Source organism: Nelusetta ayraudi, unplaced genomic scaffold (assembly GCF_046127955.1).
Source record: "Nelusetta ayraudi isolate G7.1 ecotype Tasmania unplaced genomic scaffold, CSIRO-AGI_Nayr_v1 ptg000235l, whole genome shotgun sequence".
NCBI lineage: Eukaryota > Metazoa > Chordata > Actinopteri > Tetraodontiformes > Monacanthidae > Nelusetta > Nelusetta ayraudi.
Window position 1 is genome coordinate 97,928 of NW_027466284.1, and position 16,054 is coordinate 113,981.

Consider the following 16,054-nt stretch of genomic DNA (forward strand, 5'->3'; position numbering starts at 1 on the left):
CAATTGCGAAAGAGTGTTAGCGTCTGCAGAGAAATACTACTATTATTATTATTTTTTATTATTATTATTATTATTGCGAATGAAAAAAATGTATACGGATATTGGTTGAGAAAAGCGAGCTAACGAATGATGGTATAAGAAGTGATTCCGGTTCAGTGGGAAGGTTTGAACTGCTCTCGGAAAAGTGACCATTGTTGTAATCAGGTCGAGGCTGTTATCACTTCCAGCATTGACTTTCATAGTTGTTTTTTTACCACAGGTTTACAGCGGATAAACAGTACAAGCTTTTTAGAGTGTCATGAAAGAAATGTCAAGGTAAGTTGAGCTTCGCTGCACGCGTTCCCTTTCTTCCCGCATTTGTGTTGGCGTATATGGTAGTCGTGAAGAATAGGCTAAGAGCTAACGCTAACTAGCTGTCAGCAACCAAACCAGGCCTGCAGCAGCGCTCGGTGGATTAGCTCGCGGTTTCTGGTATCGGTTAAAAAAAGAGTGTTCGTTCGCCAACAGAAGCGAATGCACTTCGTCTGTATGTGTTCCACGCCGCACGATATCTCCACTTGGTCTGGCAAAAGCGACATGGTTTAGCGAAGTTCTTCCTCACCAGTCAACCTCTGCTAACTTGCTAAATTAGCCTGTTAGCCTTCCAAGCTGTTTGTAGCCTGGCGGCTAATGTTGTTTAGCCTCCAACACAGCCTGGAAACTAAAGCAGTGAAATTGTATTGGCGTCGATTGCTTGATTGTCAATAAGAAACTATAGAGTTTTCACCAAGGTCTTTGCCCAAACAGATCAAACGCTTTGCTCTCGAAAGTTTGCAAGTTAGCAACGCGGTGTTTACGTCCCGCTTGGCGGCGAGAGAGAGATGAACACAAACTAGGTGAAGAGACCAAATCAAGCAGTCGTGGTAGCATGTACCATCGAAGCTGCTTTGCTGCACAAATATAAACTGCTATTAAAGTGCTTCATTTTGTGATTAGTGTCACTTTTATATATTTTCTGTGTGTGTGTGTGTGTGTGTGTGTGTGTGTGTGTGTGTGTGTGTGTGTGTTGCGTGTTGCGTGTTGCGTGATGTCTGTCCCCTCGTCCTCCCAGCAGCACCATGCCTGGTGGGCAGCAGCCTCAGAAACATTATGGCATCACCTCTGCCATCAGCCTCGCACCACCACGAGAAATTGACCACCAGTATACCAAGAAACTCTGTGACGCTATGAAACCTTTTGGTGTATTTGAAGATGAAGAGGAATTAAACCACAGGTGAGGATAGCAACGTGTAGTTTGACACCGGTCGTCAAGCTGTAGCCGAGCGCCGTCTCTGTCCCTCAACAACTTCATCGAAATCAACGAGTGGCTCTGATTTCATCCTCCGCTAATTAACTTTCATTGATCACAAGCTTTCTCCCTTGTGTTGCATTTGTATATCGTGAATTGTTTCTAAGCCAAGCTAATTGCAGATGAATTTGTGAAACTCTAAAGTTCTGTGATGTATTATTTCACTTGTAGGTTCCACGCTGAGAAAAGGCTGTTTGAGAAATGTTTTGCTAAAACTCGTATCTCCTTTTAGACTTGCCGTCCTTGGGAAGTTGAATAACTTTGTTAAGGAATGGATTGCAGAAATCAGTGAATTAAAGGTAGGTCGGCTGTTAAACAAGACAAGAAGCAATGTCTGTGTTATTTATCAGACCTTAAAGCCCCTTTCCAGCAAACTTATTGTCTTGTCTCTGCTTCTCCTACAGAACCTGCCCCCATCGGCTATATGCTGTGTTGGGGGCAAGATATTTACATTTGGGTCATACAGACTTGGAGTCCACACAAAAGGTACGACCAATTTATAATTCCTAATTAAAGTCAATCGCTGAAACTATTGAACGGCGCTATTTAGATGAGCCTTTGTATTGTGTTGGCGGGGGGCGGGGGGGGGGAAACACCATGTGAGCAGTGACGGAGTTGTTGGAAGTAAACACCGAGGGCTGGATGAAACAAAAGATTAGCGGGATATTGCTGCCAGCTTTTGTCATTGTTTTGAAAAGGCTGCAGCACACTGACCACCGAGTCAAGCAAAAGCTGGGCTTTGTCAGAGTTTTTGAAAAGGACGGATTTGGTGTTGTTGGTGAACACACTGGTCGACACCTGTTTACTGCACTTTCTCAGCATTGATGCACTCAAGCCAGTGGACAGCGTCTGAAATGACTTGGTGTTTTTATTTTCTCTAACTTCAATACGTGTTTGTATTGTGGTTCAAAGACGTGGCATTGTGATTGTAGTTGTTGTTGTTGTTTTTTGTGATATGGGGCAGAGCTGCCGTATGATTTGCTTGCAGAATGACAGTGAGGTTGTCGCTCATAATTCACACTGATGCATTAAAGCTGGAATCATTTAAAATCGTGTATGATGATGATGATGATGATGATGAAAAATGAACTTGTTGGACCTCATGAAAACTTTTCTTTACACAGTGATTGCGGCGTCTTGACAGCCACATTAGAAATACACAACACACTACACATCTGCTTCTCTGTAGCACTTTGCTTACTGCTCAGCTTCACTTCCTGACTCTACTGAAGCCATCGGCTCCAAAAGCATTCAGTTGCATGTGGACAATGGTGGGGGAAAAAAGACAATTACGTACACTACACCTGGATCTATATTCAGTTGTACCTATTATAAATGAGGGCTGATGCCTGTACTGCATTGAAGTGTATGGAGTTGAGGGATACTAAGAGAAACGTTCCTTTGGGAAAACACCAGGGTAGTTAGCAAGGAGCTAACCTGCTGCATCTGAACCAGACTTTAAAAACACCTGTTGCACTCGTGTTGGAATGTTGTTGGCTTTTCCAGGTCACGGTCAAACTGAAAATGTGCTGCCGGCTGTGCACTGTTGTGCACGTTCGAGGTCTTCGCCGCCGGTTTTGTCAAACCAAAATTCCTTTTGTTTTGTGGAGACAGAATTTCACTCACAATAGACATGCGTGTCGCTGTGAAGATAAGCAGTGTCAGTAATCACAATAACGCATCATCAAATACGATGAGCCCCTGACGTGTTCTTACTTCTTCTGAAAAAATAGAGATTGAAACTATTGAAAGAATGTAAACAGTCGGCCCACCGCCTCTCTGAGCTCCACAACACGCAGCAGCTCCAGGCAGCGAGTCAACACAGGGCAGTTGCATCACACCGCCGCTGAATTTGTGCAGCCTCATCGCAACTGAAGCAGCCGGCGTGTGCTGCAATGTGTGTGTCAATAGCGGGTCGACGCCGCTACCGGTTCAAGGTTTTCTCGAAGCGAGTGTTTTCCTCTGCCGCAGCTGATGTGCAACAGACACATGTGGCTCTCTGGCGAGTGAAGCTGAGAGCGGCCCAGCTAGCATCACACTCAGTGTCACTGATCAAACACACACACACACACACACACACACACAGAGAAAGTGTCCAAGTGCTTTTGACAAAGGGCTCATCATGCGATGTTGATGAAGCTTTGCCTTGAACACAGTTGAGTGGCCAGCAGTCGGACCTGGTGTTGAAGTTGCACTGTACAGCAGTGGGGGGAAGTTTTCAGACCCTCAGGATTGACTCAGTCCCAGTTGTTGTCAGCGATCTGTTTTGTGAGAGTGTGTGTGTGTCAAAGGGTTTGGCTGAGAGACGCACAAACACTGGGAGTTATTGTGTTGTTTGTTGTGACTGCGACTGCTTCTACTCTGGACGTCCACTTGTGAGTTGGACACCACAGTCCATGTGCAGCATGTGGGTGAACATTAGTGACTGCACTCGAATAAGCTGCGCTTGGAGACTTCAGACGGATTCTCAGTGCACGGCTACTGCATGACGTGACTCCCAACCCCCCCACCCCCCCCACCCCCACCCCCACGCTCTGTGAGGCTGCGTGCTTGTTGTTTTCACTTGTGCGAGTCGGTTGTTATTCCAGCAGCCCGTGACCTCCGTTACTCTTCAGCAGCATCGGCCGGTGGCGCCTGTGTGTAACGCGGCTCCGTGTCCCCGTGTCTTCCAGGCGCTGACATTGACGCCTTGTGTGTGGCTCCACGCCACGTCGAGAGGTCCGACTTTTTCCAGTCCTTCTTTGAGAAATTGAAACAGCACGAAGAGATCAAAGACCTGCGGGTGAGTCTCTGTGTCGCCTCCTTCCATTGGACGTATTGATCTGTGAGAACGACTGGACGGGTTACCATTTACTGCCTTTTTTTTTTACCTCCAACTATATTCATTGGTTATTTGTCATTCAATTAAATTAAATTCATTATGTTGATTCTCACCTCTGCTCGGAAACACTTTGTTTTATTGTTCTGGGCTGTCGCCATGTGCGTCAGCCCTGTGTACCTTCAAAGTTTTGACATTTCTGATCCCAGCTCATGAAAAATACAATAAAATACAAGCTCAGACTCATGAAAATGTAATGATGTTACACACAACCTTTTAACAAGCACTGTTTGGCCAGCAGAAATAATGTGGAAATAATAAAAAGATCTATATATTTTTTTAAATAATCCTAACTTGTCTCAGTCATTTTTCCCTCTCTGGTATTATGTTATTATTATGTTGGACCTGAGCTCCTGACACATGTTCTGTTCAGACTTGGCTTCTTAGTGATGATACAAATTCCCTCATCCAGTGTTTTTTGCTGGTGTCAATTATTAGTGAGACTATATAGCAAGCCTTAAGTATATATAATGTATTGGAGCTGCTGTAGCAGCTGCAGCGGCTAACGCTAGCTTCCTGAGGGAATGCCGTGTTGGCGCTGTTGCTTTCCATATTGATGCAGTTTGTGGTCTGAAAGTCGCTCTCTGATCTGTTGGTGATATTCTTCTCTCCTGATGTTTTCTTTCCAAGGCTGTAGAGGATGCATTTGTACCGGTGATAAAATTTAAATTTGATGGAATTGAGGTAAGACGGAAGTAGTTGCATCGCCAACTACACGTTATTTGGAAATGCTTTAAACTGTCTTCTGGGTGAGGGTTGCACAATGGAGGGTTGCCGCTGCTGTTTGCTGTTTGCTTGAACACGAAGGGAAGTGGACTGAGGGGGGAGGATTTGGAAGGCGGGGTTAAAATGTCACGACAATGTGCTCCAACCGTCAGGAAGGACTGAGATGCACACACTAAGACACTAAATAGTTATTTAGTGTTTATAATTTATTATTAATACGCTAAAACATGTCAGCATTTCACAAGGATTTGTGATTATATTTTTATATAATAATTATATATTTATTTTATTATCATTATTATCATTATTATTATTATTATTATTATTATTATTATTATTATTATTATTATTACCATTATTATAAATGCGTGCAGCATCAGAAGATGCGTGGCGTTCTGACAGCGCTGACCGGGTCAGTATATTGAGCTCGGTAGCACTGAGGGAAAGTAGATGAAGCACCATTAGCAGGACCTCACTGTGGTCTCCCAGACTGAAGGTCTGTCTGTGTGCCACTGTGACGTCATCACGTCACTTTAATGCCTCTTTATTTATCTGCTTTCTTCAGATTATTAGAGTCTTCAGACTGGAAACACACTTTCAATTGATTCACTTGGTTTTCTTATGGCACATTGATATCAACTGAACTGAAGTTCTGTGCTTATTTAATGTCAACGTGTTAAAATAATATTAACTGTGATTGAATTGAGACTGGAAACTGATGTGAAGTCCTGTTGTTGAGGTTGATGTGGAGGTGGTGGAGATGATGTCACTCAGTGCTTGTTCTCCTCCACGCTGGTGCAGATTGACCTGCTTTTTGCCAGATTGGCCTTACAGTCCATCCCAGACAACCTGGACCTGAGGGGAGACTCCATTCTCAGAAACTTGGATATTCGATGTATTCGCAGCCTGAACGGTACTTTTCCTCCCGCCTTTGATTGACCGCCTTTGCAGAGGGAGGGGCTTCAGAGTTTGTCCTAACCCTCTGCGTGTGTGTGTCCCCCCCCCCTCTCCCATCCAAAGGCTGTCGTGTGACAGATGAAATCTTGTACTTGGTGCCAAACAAAGAAAACTTCAGGCTGACGCTCAGAGCCATCAAGCTGTGGGCCAAACGTAAGTGGACTGAAGCTCGCTTCAGCTGCTGGGTAGGGTTGGGCTTACTATGATAATATATATAATATAATCTCCCAGTCACGTTCTTGGCCCACAATTGGGTTCCGTTTGTTTTTCAACAAAAAGTATCCAAAATGATACCTTTTTTTTAATTCAAACTATTTCTGCCTTTTGCATTTTGTTTTACATCTCATCTTTTGCTTTATTGTTGAAGATGTAGATTATGTAATTCTAAGATAATATGATTTTTGAATCAAAGCTGCACTGTCTGCTCTGTCTTTCCTAATCACAGTGAGCTGCTGTTTGACCACATGGTCCAGTTTGTCCTGAACCCGACCCTGAAGCGCTACCTTAAGAATGCAGTCATCTTAGCCAACTCTTTGTTGTTGTTGTTGTTGTTGTGGTAATGTACCTGCATGTTGTCGCCGCAGGTCGCGGCATCTATTCCAACATGCTGGGCTTTCTGGGCGGAGTGTCGTGGGCCATGCTGGTGGCCCGGACCTGCCAACTCTACCCCAACGCTGTGGCTGCCACTCTGGTCCACAAGTTCTTCTTGGTCTTTTCCAAATGGTAAAACTCTTTCCCTCCACGAGGTGGTGTGGTGCCAGCCGCCTATTGTGTTGCAGGTTTGTGTCATTCTTCTGCTTCTTGTGCAGGGAGTGGCCGAATCCTGTGTTGTTGAAACAGCCTGAAGACAGCAATCTGAACCTGCCAGTGTGGGATCCCAGAGTGAGTACAGTGTCAAGTGTTGAAGCTCATCTCTGTGCTTCAGGGTGTTTTCATATTTTCTCCGAAAATGAAATGAACAAAATGAACGCTTGTTGAGTCTTTTCTTCTTTTTTTTTTTTTTTCTTGCTCTTGAAGAAAACCAATGAGGTTGTTTGAGGTGGAACGTGTTGATGGGTGCCGGTCGTTTGAACAGGGCTTTGATGCGTTGTGTCGTGTCTCGATGTGCGCAGGTCAACCCGTCCGACAGATACCACCTGATGCCCATCATCACGCCCGCCTACCCTCAGCAGAACTCCACATACAACGTGTCCACGTCAACACGCACCATCATGAGTGAAGAGTTTAAATACGGTGCGTTGGGCAGCCTGCCTGTGCAGCAGTGGGACTCCTGCTTGATTCACAACCTTCATCTCAAGGTCGCCCTTCTTGTCTCTAAATGTTGATGGTTTTTTTTCTTTGTGATGTTTCGTGCGTCACAGACGAGATTCTGCAGGGGAAGGCAGAGTGGCCCAAACTCTTTGAGCCGCCCAACTTCTTCTCCAAATACAAGTAGGTTTCCTATGAATGAATGAAGTGCAGCGTTCCCCCCCCCCCCGACTCTCACAGAGTCCTGTAGACCTCCACACTTCCGCAAAGGAATTTCATTCTGCTTTGTTTAAAGTTGCTTCTTTATGTGGTCCGCTTTAATGATGTCTGACTTTGTTTGTTTGTTTTTTCCGTAGACATTACATTGTGTTGACAGCCAGCGCCTCCACTGAGGAAAACCACTTGGAATGGTGAGTGGCAACACTGTTGTTCTCTCATCTTTTCACAAAACTTATGAAAAGTGCACAATGAGGACATCGTGGTAGTTCAACTACCTCAATGGTTGTACTGTAGAATGTGAGACTACTGCTCGTAATACTCATACAGATCTGTTGCGCTGTTTGTGTTCATGTAATTCTTCACCTTTTGCGCTGTGGCCAATTTCTCTTTTTCTTTTTTGTCGTGGCTGTAATTGTGCACGTTTCCCCATCGTGGGATCAATAAAGTTCTCCATCGTCTTCTTCATCTTCTTCGTATTTGAGCGATCACTTATAATAAGCATAAGCTGTAAAATCTGAAAGGGAGTCACTGTTGCCTTCTGCTGTGCCTGCAGGATTGGCCTGGTGGAGTCAAAGATCCGAGTTCTGGTGGGGAACCTGGAGAGGAACGAGTACATCACCTTGGCCCACGTCAACCCACAGTCCTTCCCTGGTTCCAAGGAGAACCGCAATGAGTGAGTCCACGGCCCCGCCTCCCACACACTGACGGTGCTTCCAGTCATCAGACATCCTGTCCATCACCAATGTCCCCATGCTTCTTCACGATTGCCATGCAAGGCGGTGAAGTGCCAGGGCAGTGTGGGTTCGATGGCTTGTTGGTCATGTTTTAAAAGCTTTGTATGAACTGAACGTCAGAGGCTGGCAGATTTATTCATAGACTTTGGAAAATACGCCAGGCAAAGCAAAGAGCTGCGAAGTCATGTGACGACCTCCACTTCCTGCTTTAGCAGCTTGTTAGAGCGATTCAGTGTTTGGTAGCAACATGTTGCTGTAAAGCAGGTGTGTGTTGCTGCATCATCGTGCACTGAACCAAGTGAGGGTCCATCACTGTCTCAGACAGACAGAGAGAGACACAGACACAGACACAGACAGAGAGAGCGAGAGAGAGAGAGATAGACATAGACAGACAGAGAGAGAGAGGGAGAGACACACAGAGAGAGAGAGGGAGCGACATAGACAGACGGAGAGAGAGGGAGAGACATAGACAGACAGAGAGACATAGACACAGAGAGAGAGAGACACACACACACACAGACAGAGAGAGAGAGGGAGAGAGAGAGAGGGAGAGACATAGACAGACGGAGAGAGAGAGACACACACAGAGACAGAGAGAGTGAGAGAGAGAGAGACGGACAGACAGAGAGAGAGACACACACACACACACACAGACAGAGAGAGCGAGAGCGAGAGAGAGAGAGAGAGATCACTTACTCCATTGGTCTGAAACGGTCCTGAATGCAGTTGCAGGTTGCAGTCTCAGTTGTGCCCTGTGTGTGTCTCTCCTCCAACAGGAATGACTTTGTGTCCATGTGGTTTATTGGAATCATCTTCAAGAAGGTGGAGAACGCAGAGAGCGTCAACATTGACCTGACCTACGACATCCAGTCATTCACAGACACAGGTTGGTCCTCCGCTTCACTCGCTGCTTCCTGGCCGCACTCGTTTCCTCAAACTGCTTTCCAAAAGTTGAAGTGTTGCCAATCGGGAAGTAAATTTGTGTGTGAACGTTCTGGAAATGAGTGAAGTCTCCGCCTTCACTTGTGTGTGTGAACAGAATGATGCGAGCGTAACCCCGCAGCAGAAACTTTCCACATTTGAACTCGGCTCTGACCTTTGACCCGGGTTTACACCCATATTGGACGTTGCAGATAAATTTACAAAAAGCCACCTTTTGAAACGCGTTGTAACGTTGCAGTGTACAGACAAGCCAACAACATCAACATGCTGAAGGAAGGCATGAAGATCGAAGCCACGCACGTGAAGAAGAAGCAGCTCCACCAGTACCTTCCTCCCGAGCTGGTGCAGAGGAAGAAGAGGGTGAGATTCACCGCCGACTGCCACAGAGACGCTGTCGCCTTGTTCCCAGACTGACCTCCGCCCTCTGCGCGTCGTTCCCCACAGAGCATAGCCGAGTTGAACCGCAGCTCCAACGGCGGGAGCTCCAAGCGCATCTCCCTGGACAGCAGCCACCTGGACAGCTCCAGAGACACCGACACCGGGACGCCCTTCACCTCCCCGGCCAGCAAACCCTCCAAGCCCGTGTCCGACACCGACGACAGGTGGGATTCGTGCGGCCGTGACCGTCTCCTCTCGTTCTAATAGTTTGGTCCGATGCGCAACTTCTCACTTTGTGTTCCCTTTTCCATTTGTCACCTTTGCTTCGTGCAGCGTCAGCCCCCGAAGCAGCTTCTGGTGGAGTCTCATGCACCTGCTGCAGATTCTGCAGATGCTGCAGCTGCAGCAGCAGCAGCAGCAGCAGCAGCAGCTGAGGACCAGGGCTTGTCCATCCCCGTCATTGGTTCAAGTGAGTCCACTCTCTAGTTGCATTCTAGTTGCAGTAGCAGTACTGGGAAGAAGTTGACTTTATCCTAATTATTATAATTGGAGCATTTGCCTGAGGAGTTTTGGTGCTATTTAAAAGGAGAGAGAGAGAGAGAGAGAGAGAGAGAGAGAGAGAGAGAGAGAGAGAGAGAGAGAGAGAGAGAGAGAGAGAGAGAGAGAGAGAGAGAGAGAGAGAGAGAGAGAGAGAGAGAGAGAGAGAGAGAGAGAGAGAGAGAGAGAGAGAGAGAGAGAGAGAGAGAGAGAGAGAGAGAGAGAGAGAGAGAGAGAGAGAGAGAGAGAGAGAGAGAGAGATGTCATCGACGCGGTCGGATGAACGGTTCTGACCTTCTTCCTTTGCTTTCTTCTTCTCCTCCTCCTCCTTGCGAAGAGACCAAAGCCAAGCCGGCGTCTCCGCCAGCCAGCAGCTCGGCGCCGAGCGACGACATGACTCCCAACGCCACCAGCAGCCCCAAGGAGGAGGCCAACGGCCTGGCCGAGGACTCCAACGACGACGAGGACGCTGCTACATCTGCTGCTGCTGCAAAGAGACCACTGTCACCTGCAGAGGAGGGGAAGGAGGAAGAGGAGGAGGAGGAGGTCAAGAGGCACAAAGACTCAGAGGTCAGGTTGCAGAAGTCCTGCCTTTGCACTCCAATACGAGGAGTCTGACTGTGAGACCTTGACGTGTGTGTGTGTGTGCAGGCGGCGTCCAATGACGACTCAGCTTTCAAGGAGCCGTACCCGCCCTCCTCCGACTGCTACGCCCAAGGAGAAGGAGCTGCTGTTGTAGGTGTCACTCACTCCAGGCAGCGCTTCGTCCGCCTCTGCACTGCACCTTCACTCATTCACCCCCCCACCCCTCTTCACTTTCAGGTCTCCATCACTGAACCCAAGGCAAAGCCCATTCCAACCATTGATACCTCAAGAACGCCGGTACGGCCGCTTCAGATTGTTCACTACAACACAAAGTTCAGCGATTGCGTGTCGCTGATGTGTTGTTTTTTTCTTCTCTCTCTTTCGGCAGAGACTCCCCAGCATGGAGCTGCCCGATGCTTCCTCGCCTCTTCCTGCCAGCAACAGTTGTCGAGTTGTCAAGAATTCCATCAAACTGGCCCTCAACCGTCACAAGTGAGACTCGAGCTCTGTCCCAGTGAGGCCGTTCTGGTTCTGTTGCAGCTCGAACCGCTTTGATTGACCGGTGATGTTTGTGTTGCTAGCATCACACCTCCAAAGGCCCCCGTGTTCGAGGAGCCCCTGGCCAGCGACGCCCCCCTGGCCACTGAAGAGAAGGGCATGTCCATTCCTGTCATCGGCTCCAGTGAGTCTTCTCTTCTTCTCTCTGTCGCTCCAGTCAGTGCTCCAGTCAGTGCTCCAGTCAGTGCTCCAGTCAGTGGCGCTGTCCAGTGGCTGAGTGAGACGCTGCTATGTGAGCGGTAGGGATGGGCAATATGGACTAAAAAATGTATCGCAATCATTTCTGGCATTTATTGCGATAACGAAAAAAGTGACGATAAGAAATATGAAATGATTCAACTCCATCTTTTGGGATTTTATTTTGAAACCGGACGCTTTCGAAATTGCACTCAGAAAAAAAAAAACTGCGTATACACATAGCCGTATTTCCAAAAATCCTGTTTACACAGATACGCTGGAAACGACTGAAAAAGCTGTAGTACCTATGCCCGGCCTGGTGTGGCGCTGCACGTTTACTCCCTGAAGGCGGCAGAAGTAGTAGTAGAAGAAGAACGCCTGCAGCGCGCCGCGTTTAAAGAAGCGGTAGCTCGCTAGAAACTAGCGCCACGGAGAACAGTGAAAGGAATTTATGGTTATTACCGCGAGATGACGTATTCTCACCGCGGGGAATTGTTTTTGCGCCGATATGTCGCCCATCCCGAGTGAGCGGCAACATTTCTCTCGGTGTCTGGTGGCAAAAGGGAGCATAAACCAGAAGAACATCTGGACGATGACAGCAATCTGATGCCCTCATTAAAAACTCGTTTGGATTTGGTTACCGCAGCTGTGATGTTCTTGGAAAATATCTCTTAGCTTCTCTCGGCTCATTGGCTGGAAAATCTCCAGAGGCCAAAAGCAGGGAAGGACGGAGTTTGTCTTGTTGTGAAGGCGATGCCGCCCAACAGAACCGTCTGTGCTGGGTGCCAGTCAAAATGATGTTTCTCTCCCCTCCCCCCCTCCCTCCCTCCCTGACAGAACACATGGCAGCCAAGCACGTGGTGCCCCCTGTGGGCAGCTCCATCCCCACGCTGGTGAGCCGAGGGCCCGACCCGCTGAACGGCGCCGCCTCAAAGAGACCCCACTCGCCGTCGCTGGAGGAGCAGGCCAAGCGGCTGAAGGAGACGGAGAAGGCTCGCATCCACATAGCCTGAGCCAGCGCAGCAGCAGCAGCAGCAGCAGCAGCAGCAGCAGACAGACTGGCTTCATCCACACACAGACACACGCAGAGAGGAGAGGGGAGGCGGGACTTCCAGCGTCCTGTCCAATCACCAGGAGGACGAGCACTTGACCAGAGGGAGAGGAACACACACCTTCAGGTCAGTGTCTGTCTCTGAGGGTGGAGCAGCAGCAGCAGCAGCAGCAGCAGCAGCAGCAGCAGGATGGGACCCCTCACCTCCATAAACTCTGGAGAATCTAGATTTGCAAGTTGGCTCGGCGACTCCGCTCCACCAGGGGGCGCCGAGCGCAAACGTCAAGAGATGAGCGCTGAAGCGGCTCCAGCGTTTCCTCCTGGCGGTGCAGGTGGAACACGTGCTCCTTCTCACCCCCCACCCCCACCCCCCCAGTGAACATGTTTTAAAACCACCCCTTTATTAACGCCCGTCTATTTTCTTTCTTCCCACACAGAAAAACCTGTACAGTAAATGTTGATGTACATATTTTTTTTTGTCTTTAAAAAAACAAAACAAAACAAAACAAAAGATCACTGTTCAATCTTTTGACCGTTCTATCGTAGTTTTATCTAAAAAGGAAAAAAAAAGTTTAAAAATTGTAATTTTCTTTTCTTTATTGCTTCTACTTCTTCTTCTTCTTCAAAAAAAAAAAAGAGAAATGTCTGGAGCAGTTTTTTGTGAACTCTGTATAGGTTTGGATACAGTTGAGTACAGTGAAAGGGTTTATTTGAAGGTCGAGGAAATCCCAAACCACCACCACCACCAGAGGGCTCCACATTAGTTGTCAACCTCGCATTGATTGGGTGATCGTCAGTGCTTCTCAGGTGCCGCTTGGAACAACAAATAAAATGGATCCTCCGAAAGTTCTTCTTCCTTTTCTGAAGGGACGAGTCGAGAATTATCCCCTCCCAAACCGCCTCTGGACCCCTCCCGGTGCTCAGCGGAGCTTCTGTTCTGTCCACTCGCCCTGGACCCAGGCCAGTACCACAGAGTCCATGTTCTGCTTGAAGTGTCCACGCCGACGGGACGGAGGGCAGAAGGTCCAAGGTTGCAGCTGGACGGCTCAGAAGTGCAAGTGTGAGAGTGTCCGGGGGTGGGGGGGTTCTGTGGTGCTTGGACCTGCGACTAAAGGCCCGTTAGGAAGGAGAAACCACAGGAACACACTGCCCTGCCCACCCACCACCGCCTCCTTTATCTCCACCTCTTCCTCCCTCCTCCTCCTCCTCCACCAGGAGCTCCTGCTCACTTCTGTGTCCATCAAAGGGTTTTTGGTGCTTAGTGAGGAAACGACAAAGGTTTGAAGCTGTGTGTGTGTGTGTGTGTGTGTGTGTGTGTGTGTGTTCATGGAGAGAGACAGACTTCCCTTCATTGTGGGTGTTGAACCCTCTGCACCTCCTGTGGAGGTTCTTAAACCATCTCTTGGGCTGTTGGTGAGGGACGACTGTTTGACCTTTGACCCCCCCCCGAACCCCATCCCTCCATCTATTCAATTTTGTCCCCTTTTTTTCTTTCTTTTTTTTTTTGCTCTGAAGCTTGGTGTGTTTGGTTTTGGCACAGTTGATGTATGTTTACAACAAAGTGTAAAGTTGATGCTGATGAAGCTCCTCTTCCTCCTCTTCCTCCTCTTCCTCCTCTTCTCCTTCGCAGCAGCAGGCAGAGTTGGGGATACAGTCTCTCTCTCTCTCTCTCTCTCTCTCTCTCTCTCCTTTCTTTTTGTTTTCCAGCATCCGTTTCCTTCAAAATGTATAGAGAACAGTTTTTTCAACAAAAGAAAGGCATATTCGTTGTTCATGGGGGTTTTCTTATCACTTTATTTATATTTGCATATTTGTACCATGTGATCTTTTTTTTAATAGCATTCGTAGCAGGTAGGTCTCTTTGGAACGATGATATCTGCACCATTCTGTTTCAGACGACTCGCATTCTGCTGTTTGGAAACATTTAACAAAGCAACAGGCCATTTAGATGTTTGTTTCAAAAAAAAATGTACTGAAAGGGTATTTTTGTATGTGTTTATCACTTCCTCCAAATAAATCCATACACCCATTAAACCCCTACACACTTCCCCTGCTGGTTTTTTTCTATCTGTAATTAAATGGTTGGACAACTGAACTCTAAATCTAAAAAAAAAAAAAAAAACCAAGTCTTAAAGCCGCTGAATGATTGGTTGCTGACTCCAGTGTTGATTGGAGAACACCGGAGCTCAGTCCGCCCACGTGTGCTTGTGCTTTATCGGTCCTTGCAAACTTTAAAGCCGGTTTCTCCCAATAGTTCTGAGCTCCGGACGAACGACGGCACTACTGGTGACGTTTACGCGGCTTGTGAGATGACATGCAGCCTCGTCGCCAGGGGGCGCTGCTGTATCACGAGTTAGCGAAGTCGTCCGGCTGAGGCACAAATAAGTTTTTTTTTTTTTTTATCATATACTTCTAAATGACGTGAAATGCGTCCCCTTGTCACGTGGTTCTAATCTCAACACCTGGTCATTAAAAAAAAAAGAAGAAAAAAACAGAAAACAAACTTAAATCCCGCTAATTGTCTCATCATTTGGTGTTTATACCTCTGCATCACCTGGGAGCAGCCACCGGTATAGTCGATTAATTGCCACGGTAGCGTCAGTGCTAAGCTAGGCTATCTTGTTGTGTCCTGATCTCCCCATCAACAAAGTCTTTCTTCAGCCGAGCTCGGGACCATGGAAGACAGGGCGGAAGTGTCCAGTTGTCAGGTTTGTGGCTTCACTGTTTGTTGTCCTGGCCATTGGCACCGTTGACACGGTTGCATTAAACTACTGCTGCCTGGCCTAGGTGGCGTTTTATTATTGGACTGTTAAATATTCATTTTATACTCTACATGTGTTTTTGTATATAGTTTTTGTTTGTTTTTTTGTTTTTGTTTTTTTTTTAATACATATGGTTGAGAAGCCCCTCCTCCAATAAGTGACCCTTGTGTGAAAGAAGTTGATGGAAAATACATTGTGCTAAAATATCTGAGATCGAAAAGCCTTAAACAGAAAGTATCAAAAACAAAACACTCATAAATCACTCACTGAGTCAGTCATACCCATTGAACTGAATTGAACTGAACTGAATTGAATTGAATTGAAGCATCATTCTAAGGTCTTCAGAAGGAATGTGTGGAAGCTGCTGTAACATCGTCAGCCTCGTGGCCTTTTTCTCTTTGTTCTACCTGCTCAGGTAGCAAAAGTCTTGTAGTTTGTAACCAATGCTACAATATTCAGTGATTGGTATTAGAGGAGCAAATATAAAACATAATTATAGCAATTCACTTTTTTTTCTTCTTCTTCTTTTTTTTTAATGCCTTAGCTTTTGCACAACACAGTCTCCAGAACCACTGATGCTCATGATGAAAAAAGGGCCTCTCAGCATGCAGCAATACACAGGGTACTACCTGAACAATTAGAATATCCAGTTAAAGTTGTTTTATTTTGGCAGTTTAGCATAAAAGATGACAGCAACACATTTTATTGAGCAGTTCCCTGTTGTCACTTTGCTGATGAAGATTTTCAGCTTATTAAAAGCACAAAGCCACAAACTCAGGAAATGATTATAACATTTTAAGCTGCAAGACCTGATCAGCAAAATGCAAAGAAATAAAACCTTTAAATATGTTGATTTGCATATTATTCCTTTATATAATGTGTCACATTCACCTTTTAGGTTGAATTGCAGAAATACTTCTGGGTAGCACCTGTAGAATATACCTTCTATAGAATATACCTGCAAGGTGTGGAGGA

General features: G+C 46.8%; 2 protein-coding genes across 7 annotated transcripts in view; one reads left to right on the forward strand and one right to left on the reverse strand.

Moving 5' to 3' along the window:
* Nucleotides 1-16,054, reverse strand: part of xpo1b (exportin 1 (CRM1 homolog, yeast) b) — a 155,004-nt gene that overhangs the window by 69,433 nt on the left and 69,517 nt on the right. The window lies entirely within an intron of this gene.
* Nucleotides 170-12,932, forward strand: papolg (poly(A) polymerase gamma). Its single transcript, XM_076016719.1, has 25 exons — nucleotides 170-315; nucleotides 1,094-1,252; nucleotides 1,560-1,626; nucleotides 1,732-1,813; nucleotides 4,000-4,109; nucleotides 4,836-4,889; nucleotides 5,733-5,844; nucleotides 5,952-6,041; nucleotides 6,473-6,611; nucleotides 6,698-6,770; nucleotides 7,001-7,124; nucleotides 7,238-7,319; nucleotides 7,493-7,546; nucleotides 7,909-8,028; nucleotides 8,866-8,975; nucleotides 9,270-9,391; nucleotides 9,476-9,633; nucleotides 9,677-9,680; nucleotides 9,743-9,878; nucleotides 10,284-10,516; nucleotides 10,598-10,681; nucleotides 10,769-10,828; nucleotides 10,920-11,023; nucleotides 11,113-11,213; nucleotides 12,104-12,932. Exons 1-25 carry the CDS (start codon nucleotides 299-301, stop codon nucleotides 12,277-12,279), a joined length of 2,571 nt encoding a protein of 856 aa, XP_075872834.1. The 5' UTR covers nucleotides 170-298; the 3' UTR covers nucleotides 12,280-12,932.